At 47.1% G+C, this 10157-nt stretch overlaps 1 protein-coding gene across 1 annotated transcript in view; it reads left to right on the top strand.

Moving 5' to 3' along the window:
• Positions 1-10157, top strand: part of TRAPPC9 (trafficking protein particle complex 9) — a 329454-nt gene that overhangs the window by 200552 nt on the left and 118745 nt on the right. The window contains exon 17 of the mRNA XM_006912937.3: positions 9560-9702. Within this exon, the coding sequence (XP_006912999.1) occupies positions 9560-9702 (143 nt within the window). The remainder of the gene's footprint in view (positions 1-9559; positions 9703-10157) is intronic.

Genomic DNA, 10157 nt, shown 5'->3' with positions numbered 1-10157 from the left:
TCGGCGGATGTGCGGTCTCTGGCTTCGGGATGGCCGGACGGGGCCTGGGGCAGCCAGAGTCCGCAGGCTCCCACCCTGTGTGCCCAGTGGGCTGCCCCACGCCATTTCCCCTGTGACCCAGGGTGTGGACAAGGGCAAGGGGCTGCTGGCAAGTCCTTCCCACAGATGCGTGGCCTGGGACGCGCCCCTTAATCCTCTTCGCGCCTCCTTTTCCTCATCTGCACGGGCTGCTGTGCTCTCCTCAGGCTTATTCCGAGGCTGCACCCACACGACGGACACACAAAGCTGGACTCGCCGCAGAGTAGGAGGTGGTCTTTAAAAGACAGTTTCCTTTCTTTACCCTCTTTTCCTGTCGTGCTGGGGGATCTCAGAAACGGAAGAGCAGTTTACAGACTAGAAGCAGCAGCTCTAGGGCTGGATTCAGCTTTCGCCATTGCAGACGGAAGCCCAACAGAGGGCCTCCGCATCTCAGCTGCTTGGTGTCCACCCCCAGGGCGGGGCAAGGGGACAGCTGATGTCTGCAGGGGAGAGAGAGAGAGGACAGGGCTCCAGCTCTTGGCCTGTTGGGCGAGCTGAGGTGGAAAAAAGGGTTCTGGAAAGCCGGCACTAAATTGATCCCTTTGTGAAGATAAAGCACCGAGTTTCTGAGAGAGGTAGATGCTGACCAGCGTCTCCCGCTAGCCGGGCCTAGGGGTGCTGTTGGGGTGCCGTTGCTGGCACGGCGGGCGGAAAGTTCCTGTTTACAGCAGGAAGTTGGCTGGGGTGGGAGAGAAGCAGACGCCAGAGGCGAGGAAGGCTGTTGAGTAACAGAAAAGAGCAGCAGAAATTACATCTGGTTCAGCCCAGCGCTGGAGGACGCGGAGCCTCGTGAGGTGGGAGGCTTTGCAGCGGTCACTGCCTGGTGACCTGATTAGCCTCAGCTGGCTTTGGGAGATGCCCCTTTCCCAATTGACCACTGACTCTTGACAGAGTCAGTGCATCTGAGGAGGTGGCATCACACAAGAGAGACAGCACAGGCCTGGAGGTCAGGGAGACGAGGGGCAGAGTCCAGCTGGGATCCTTAAGGCCCTATGGCCTTGGGTGAGTCCTTTAATCCTGGCTGAGCCCCAGACGTCTCGACTGAAAAGGAGACAGTGGCACCCACGCCGAGGCCTTCCTGGGAGGGTTAGGGGTCTTTTAGGAAAGCACCTGGAAGCTGAGCTCCTGAGCACTGCGTGACTATTGAGCACGTTAAATCATTCTGTGTCTTTTTAAAATCATGTAATTCAAGCAAGCGCTTAGTATACTGGAAATTCTCCCCCATCTCGCCTTTTTGGTGCACTTATAGTTCCCCAAAATAAGAACCTGGCTAAACCTCATTAACAAGAAAGTATCCTTCCTTCTCTGTGAATTAAGCCTTTCTGATTCTTATACCTCCCTTGAGTAAAGCCAGAATTACGTCTCCACCATTTGAGTAAATGAACTTCATATTTTCAGCTCAGGTTAACAGACCACATGGCACCGTGCCTGTCAGAGGCAGCGTATGGTGAAAGTGAGCTTGTTTGAGATTCCACATTCTGTGGCTAGAATGCTTTTAGGGTCATCGTGAAGGTGCAGCAGTGTGAGCGCGGATGTTGAGGCTGATGAGCTCAAAGACAGACTTGTCGCAGCTTTAACATCGGATGTCCTCTTACGGCCCACTCAGCATTGGGCCAGGGTTCTAAGATATGGAACTCCCAGGCATTGGGGTTTAACGGCGGAATGCTGAGAGCTCTGCCTCTGGGGGCCCTTGGTCAAGGCTTGTGTCCTGTGGAGGGGAGCTGCCTGCCTCCCACGGGAAGGAGCGCCTCTCCCTGACCCCGAACCGAAGGTGGAAACTGATCACGTGGATCTGACAGTGAGCAGAAGCTGGCACAGCTCACTTCCCACCAACTGCTTTGCCCAACTCCCTTTCTCCTTCCTTCGCGTTTTTGCTTGGCGTCACCTCTGGCCACTGTCATGCCTGACGCGGGGTATTCGTGAATGAAGACAGGCCACCTCTCTCTTGAATTAGCCGCTGTGTACTCCGTTTCAGTATTGTTTTAGAGCCCACTAACTTAGCAGTATGCATGAGCCAGAGTCACACGTCCGTTTACATGTGTCCTGTGTTTGTTGATTATTCACTGGAGACGTTCTCCATATGCGCTCTTGGCAACCCAGACACGCATAGGACATACCTCGCTGGAAACACAAATTCATACCACAATGAGACACACATCTGCTAGGATGATGATAATTTTATTTGCAATTTTATAAAATCGACAACACCTGATGTTGGCAAGGTTGCGGAGCAGCTGGAACTCTTACATTGCTAGTAGGGGTGTAAAATGGTCAACCTAATTTGAAAACTGTAGCTTCTTACTAAGTTAAATATATATCTGCCTTAGTGACCCAGTGATTCTACTCCTCAGTATTTATCCAAGAGAAGTAAAAGCATGTATCCACGAAAAACCTTGCACAAAAATTTGTTTTATAGTAGCTTGATTTTTAATATCCTCAAATTTAAAACAACTCAAATGTCTATTAACTGGAGAATGGATAAACAGATTGTGGCATATTTATACAATGGAATACTAATGAACAATGAAAAAAATTAGCTCTCTTTGTAAAGCTGTCACTATGTGAATCCATATTCATACAGTAACATGGATTAATCTCAAACGTCTTACTGCATGAAGGGAGCCAGCTTTAAAAGAGAACATACTGTATGATTCCATTTATGTGAAATTCAAGAAAAGGTAAATTTATTTTGGTGAACATTTTCAGAAAAGTGGTTGTCTATGGAAGTAGGTGTTTTTGATTATAAGGGGGCACTAGGGAACTTCCTGGTTGACGGAAATGTTCTGTGTTTTTATCAGGCCGATAGTAATGTGGGGCATACATTTGTCAAAACTCATTGAATTGTATACCTGACTGTACATAAAGTTTACCTCACACTAAAAAGAAAATGTTAACAAATACTGAACTCTAGTTGGTAGATTTGCTTTTTGTAATAGTACGTATTAGCAATTACGAGACCACTTTCCGTGTATTTTATGTGTGAGAAATTGAGTAAATATATTGAGGATGATGGGAGCTACATTTCTCACAATCAGAGAAGGTTGTTACAGATGTGGAAAGAGGGGAAATTAGAATGTATCTTCTGGTACAAGTTTGGAGCTTGAGTTATCACTGTACACTCCCTGTTTGTGATGTATTTCTATATCCTTGTTCCGTATATACACCTATATTCATATCTATATAGAAAGAGATGTGGAAATAGATACCAACACGCATTTGTATGTCTGCATATCCAGGCAGACATAAACATACGGCAGGTCCTCGAGTACCGTCATTTTGTTCAGCGTTTTATTGCAGTGATGATGAAATGCCGTAGGAACCTAACCCTCATGTATAGCAATCAGTCCATGGTAAAACTGGTTTCGTTATACAACATTTCACATAACATTGCCCTAGGTTCTGCGACGTTAAGTGAGGACTTAATGTACATATTTCTCAGGTTCGTTCACTGAAAAAGCCTTGAAGCAGGAGCGCCTTAGGGGCCACGAGCACATCTAACCCCCATTTCTCGTTATCATTCCCCACCGGAAAGATCTGGTCCTCTCCAGAGAATTGGCTGATTCCCAGGGCAGGGAAGAGATAAGATGATTCTGGAACATCTTGTTATTCCGTAAAGTAAGGGAGGGCTTAAAGAATGATGAGGGCATGTCAAAGGACACAGCAGCTTGAACAGGCGGCAAACCCGGGAAAATCTGAGCATCAACATGAATAGTGACAATAACAGATTATAACCCATTGGATAAAATAAGAGTCCATGAATCCATGTGGATATTAACAACCAAATAAATAAATGGGGGAGGAAAAAGCTCTCCGTCATATGGAATGAATGATGTTGTTAGAAAATTATCAATGACGCTAAAACCAGTGGGTGAAAATTTAATGAGGAATCAGGTCTCTATCAATTCTCAAAGCATCTCCACACAAATTACTTCCTGATTGCTAAGGGCAAATGGGACTAAACAATGGAGAAACTTTGTGGATACCATCTGTCTGTCTGTCCGTCCTTCCGTCTGTCCGTATATCCATTCATCCATCCATCATCTGTCTGCGAGACTGAGAATTATGAAATAATAGAACAAAATGTGAACAAGTTTTGAATTGGGAGTTTTTTTGTATTTTTCTGTCACTTTGAGATAATATCAAAGTTAAAGGTTTAAAAGCTAAACTTTAGTAGAAGGAAATGGGAGAATTATACTTTATAGCTTTGGAGTGTGGAGAGTGTTTATAACCATGATCGAGGACCCGGAAAAGTGCAGGAGACGTGAAAGATTGATGCATTAACTAGAAGACAATTAAAAATTTCCGCGAGGCATAAATATCATTCAGAAAGCTAAGGACAGTGTCCAGCTGTGAAAAATATTTGCAATTTATATTACAGGCAAGGAGTAATTTCCTTGATATAGAAAACCTCCTAGAAATCTGGAAGGAGAAAGACTGACAGGTTAATTAAAAAAAATAGTCAAATGATATGAATATGTACTTCACACGTACACACGCAGACATGAACATGGCCGCATTTCTTGGTACTCCAAATCAGATGTTTGCTGTAGCCTTTGATCAGTTCCCAGCCACATCCTCTTCCATCTGGATCTGCTGTCCTGACCCTTCTCAGCCAATGAGAGACTTCTAGGCCTCTTGAGTAGGAGTTGTTTTGATGGCTGGTACTGCTCAAACTGATTTCTGCATTACTGTGGATGCACCATTAATTTGTAGTCACTTGACATCTTTAAGGCATAATTAACACTGAAGAAAGACCTTGGCTGAAAGTGTTAACTAACTGGAAAGGAATGGTATGGCTTTCATTTGTATGTTTCATTGACCTTAAGTAAACTGTAGTGCTGGTCTCTTGGGGAATGAGCCCCAGCTGGGACCTCTGGTCTTGCATGCTTGACTTATTAAGTGAATCACATCACAATTATTACTACATCACATCCCAGGAATAAAGCAGAAAATTTGTGAGAGAAAGGTCCAGTCGAGGTCTTTAAAAATCAGAGATCTCTTTCTTAGACATACAAATTAGTTAGGATACTGTACAGGGTGATTGCTTTTCTCTGGCAAGAGCCTAAGTCAGGTTAGAAATCATGGCAGGTTAGTAATACAGAACGACCAGCAGCGGTTCTTACAGAAGTTGATAAGAGCCTCGGGCTACACTGGCAGAACTCTGATTTTACAGGCGAGGACATTGAGCTCTAGAGGGACGTGACTTTTCCCAGGTTGTTCTTTTTCATGCCTAGTTTGCTGAGGTTTGTTTGTTGTTGTTTTTTTTTTAATTCATACAAGGGTTTTGAATTTTGTCAACTGCATTTTCTGAAGCTATCAAGATGATCATGTGGCCTTTTTGGTCTTGGTCCATGGTCCTTTAATATGGTGAATGGCATTGATTGAGTTTCTGATGTTAAACCAACCTCATATTATTGAGATAAACTTACTTGGTCCTGATGTGTTATCCGTTTTATAGATTACTGAATTCGATTCAGTAGTATTTTGTTACGGGTTTTTACATCTAAATTCATGCGGAATTTAGGCCTGTGGTTTTTCCCGTGTAAACTCTGTCTGATTTTGGCCTCATGAAAAGAATGGGGGTGTTTTCTCCTTATTTTTCTGAAGACGTTTTTGTAAAATTGGTGTTATCGCTGATGAAGGTTTGATGAAATCCAGCTGGGAAACGATCTGAGCGCTTGGAGCTTCTTTCAGGAGGGTGTTTTTAATTATGAATCCAGTGTCTTCTTCAATTGCTACGAGGCTCTTCAGGCTTTCTATTTCTTCTTGAGTCCGTTGGGTAATGTGCCCATTTTATCTGCTGTTGGATCTATTGGCACTAAATTATTTACATCATTTCTTTATTATCATTTTACTGCATGTAAGATCTGCACTATTGATACTCGGTTTCATTCTCGATATTGGTGATTAGTTTCTCTTCTTCCTCAGTGAGCTTGATTTAGAGGGTCGTCACTGCCATCGATATTTTCAGGAACTGGTCTGCTTCGGTTTAATCGATGCTTCTCCATTTTGTGTCAGTTTTCAGTTTCACAGTTGCCTGACCCCGTCTTCCTGGCTGGGTCATTGTTCCTTTCTGTCCACTCCTGTCCACCAGGCACGCACGGTCCTTCCCTCTGAATGCTCACATCCTACGTTGCTTCTCTGTGACATGTCACAATTTACATTCGATGTTTCCGGGCTCGTGTCTTTGACTAGACTTGAGCCCCTCGAGGCTGGTACTGTTTCTGCCGTAGTCCCTTACCCTGCAGTAGGTCACCCAGGGTCAGTGAGTGCATGATCAGATGGGTGTCCGAGTGCTATTCTGAGCAGTCTGTATAAAAGGCAAGGAGCGGGCTGTAGAGCCACCCAGCTCTGTGCTTACATCCTGGAGGTGCCGCTCCCCCGGAGTGTGGATTGGAACAGGCACCTGACTGCTCTGAGCCTGTGCCTGAAAACAGGACTTTCCTTGCGCATGTTAGAGGCAATGTGCGCGGATCACTTAGCATAGCGTTTGGCACTGAGTAGGTGCTCAATTAAAGGCAGCCATTGAAAGACCTTTCGTTTTAGCTCAATCAGCTGTATGCCTAGAAAATATTTCTTCTGTAGTTCTTTGCCCATTACTGACGTTTGGGATGGACTTCTTCTCAAAGGGAAGACAGCGGCAGGCTCTAAGAAAGGAGTCTCACGGCAGAGCAGTGCTTCTTCTTGTTTTGATTGAGAAACTTGAGCATCCTGTGTCTTGCCTCACCAACTCACTTTATGGTTTTATTAAAATATTCTAATTTTATGTGTCCGAGGAAGCTTTTTTTTTTTAAATCAAAGAAGAAAGGCAGTAATACTCAATTTCACAAAACCTTTTTGTGCTTGATTTTCATAAATTAGACAGATATTTTCTCCATACTTGTATCTTTTTCTTGGTTCTCTACAGAGCAAAGAAACAGCCAATTCCAAAAAAATAGAAAGACAGACTGTTTCATCTCCGTTACATGATACTTGAACGTTACCTATCTCTGTTTTTTGCTCAGTTCCCAGATGATTTCTACTACATCACTCTCTGGAGGCGACTTTCAAGTGTACCTTAAAAAATGAAAAAAAGCCAGTGTGACATTTTTCTGTTACTTCACAGGTTTTGGCTTTGCAAGAGCATCATTGAGAATCTGTTTTCTTGACCAGCGTACCTGCAGTTCGTGGAAGCTGCTGTACGTGTGTTGGGCGAGAGGTTGGCACAGTTGTTCAATTCAGTTAATTTATTCAGACATTTATTCACTCAGCCTTTTCTGAATTTTCCGAGATCAGCGACCACACCTATTCACCTTGTTCTAATAAGCACAGGGCTTTAATAAGCACTCAGAAAGTCTCCAGGAAGTGTTTGAAGACGAATAAAACAACAGACCAAACAAATGGAAGTCACTTGGATTCAGAAAGGCTTATTGAGATGTGTGAGCTGTGGGGTCTCACCTTCTGCTGATGACGAGGTGGTTTTCAAAAAGCGTAAGACACGTTCATAGGAGGTCCTTTCGAGGTGATAGCGCAGTGCTTTATGCTTTTGGAAAAGGATTTGTGGTTTTGGTGAGTCCAAAATATCCTTGCATATTAAAAACAATCCATGTTTCACTGGGGCCTTTATAAGTGCAGAGGACTGAAGTCTTCTTCCTGGAGGAGGCGTGGCTTTCCCTGAGCCCTGAGGGAGGAGCAGCACTCATAGGTGGAAAAGTTAGTGGGGGGCACTCCTGGTGGCAGCAGTCGAAGGGAACCTGTAAGCACATGGCATGAGGACACCCTGGGGAGTGGCGGGAGGTGGCCTTTCACAAGGGGCCGGAAGGCCTGGAACAGACCGTTCTCTAGGGACAATAACAGGTGGCCAGTAAACACATGAAAAGATGCTCAGTGTCACCTGTCATTAGGAAAATGCAAATCAAAATCAAAGTGAGATGCTGCTTCACACCCGTTAGGAGGGCTATTATTAAGGAAGGAAAAAAAACCAAAAGCAGAAAATAACAAATGTACAAGGATGTGGAGAAATTGGAACTCCTGTGCACTGCTGGTGAGACTATAAAGTTGTCCAGCCACTGTGGAAAATGGTATGGTGACTTCTAAAATAATAAATATACGTATAAATAATCGTGTACCCAAGAAAATTGAGAGCAAGGTCTCAGGACAGATACTGGTGCACCTGGGTTCATAGCATTATTCACAGTACCACAGGGGGAGCACGGGGAGGTTCATGGATGGATGGGTGGAGACGCACACGCGGCCCACGCACATAATGGAACAATTTATAAGAGGCTTTTAGAGTCATCAGATTCAGAAGCAGAGAGAGAAGGGTGGTGCGAGCGGCGGGGGGCAGGAGGAAATAGGGAGCTGGGGTTCAACGGGGACAGGGTTTCCGTTTGGGAGGATGACGGTGTTGGTGGCACAGCCACCAACTGTACATGGAAATGTACATTTCAAAATAGTCCAAATGGTCTTATTTACGTTATGTGTGTTTGACCATTAAAAAAACGGTGAATAAAATGAAAGAAACGGCGCTGAGGTCCATTCCGCATTTCCCGCTGGTGTCAGCCACGTGGCCTCGGTGTCCGACGCCGACGGAGCAGACGGAGACGGGCATTTATTCAACTCGTCTGTGCCTCTGAAAGGCCAGCGCGATAGGTCTTCGTTGTCCCCGCTGAACACTTGAGAAGCCAAGTCTGAGAACGGCGAGATGACGCGCCCAGTGGCAGGAGCCCTCCGATGGCACTGGTGTGGGGGCCGGGCGGGGGGCTGGCTCCGGGCCCTCGCCCCAGCTTTTGGAGGCCCCGCTGGAGTCGCGTGTTTCACTCTGCCTCGGTGCCCCTGGCACTTGCCACCGCTCCTCCAGAAGCTCGGAGGTTCGCTTCACGGGAGAGAAGGGTCTGGATGGGCATGGACCGGGGGCCGGGGTTTGGTTTCTTACCTTCCCTGCATGCCTGGGCCACCTAGAGGGCCCCGCTCAGCGCAGGCAGTTCACGAACGCTTGAGCTGATCTCTTCCTGTTGGCTGTGCGGTGGCTGGCTCTGCCCCCGGTGACACGGTGTCCTCACCCTGTCCCTCTTAGAAGGTCTCGTCTCTCCTTGGCCGCTGGCTCGTGGTCGGCCTGTGACCTCATTTCTCGATGGGTTCAGAGGATGTCGGCCTGGGAGCCATGATCTGCCTCCCTCGTGGACGTGTCCCCTCACTCCCGCCGATTATGTGTGTTTAAGGGATGCTGATCAGAGTGGGCTTTTCTCTCTCAAATGCCGTATCCAGCCACAGGATAGTTTGGGAGCCCCTTTTTGTTTGCATATCTGGGCTCAGAATTGCTGGTGTAGACACAGAGCATCACAGGAGAGATGGTGCCGGCTGTCACCCCGGCATGACAGTCGCCCCGAGCTGATGACTTTACCATTTGGGGTTATCGTCTGCCTCACCTGAGCAAAGCCTGCGTCCTGGGGGAGCGCCGATCAGCTGCAGTGCGCTGACATCATTTTTTACCTCTTTTTAGACCCTGGAAGCGATCCTGAATTTCAAATACTCCGGAGGCCCGGGCCACGTCGAAGGGTACTACAGGAGCCTGTCCCTGGGGCTGCACGTGGAGGTCGAGCCGTCCGTGTTCTTCACCCGCGTCAGCACTCTGCCGGCGACCAGGTAAACGGTCTCTCTGGAGTCCGATGGTGCTGCTTCTGGGATTCTGACCTTGGTGTTCACCTTGGTCCCACTCCCGTCAGACCCGACTGCTCAGCCCCGCCTCATGCACTTGCCTGGAGCCTGGTCCTGGCCCCGGCCTGGTACTGCTGTCCTGTTAGCAGGGCACTCAGCAGGTGGCCACCTGCCTTGGGGACTCCTGGGGGAGTCTAGTGTCTCTTTCTATGTCACTCCTGGCATCTAGTGAGACTTCACATGCGGGCCAGGCTGTCCAGCATCTCAGCACCCCCCTTCACAGCCCCCAGCCGTCTAGAGCATCCGGTCATTTGTGCCCAGCAAGCCTGTCTTGCCCTGAGCCTCTGTCTCCCAGTTCCGTCCCCAGGCCTAGTCTTCCCTTGGGGGGAGGAAATCGGGCATCATGTCCACTTCAGGCCCAGAGCGGCCGGGAGTACTGGAGG

The sequence above is a fragment of the Pteropus alecto genome, unplaced genomic scaffold (assembly GCF_000325575.1).
Source record: "Pteropus alecto unplaced genomic scaffold, ASM32557v1 scaffold105, whole genome shotgun sequence".
In the NCBI taxonomy this organism is placed as follows: Eukaryota; Metazoa; Chordata; class Mammalia; order Chiroptera; family Pteropodidae; genus Pteropus; species Pteropus alecto.
This window is presented reverse-complemented; position numbering and strand designations above follow the sequence as displayed.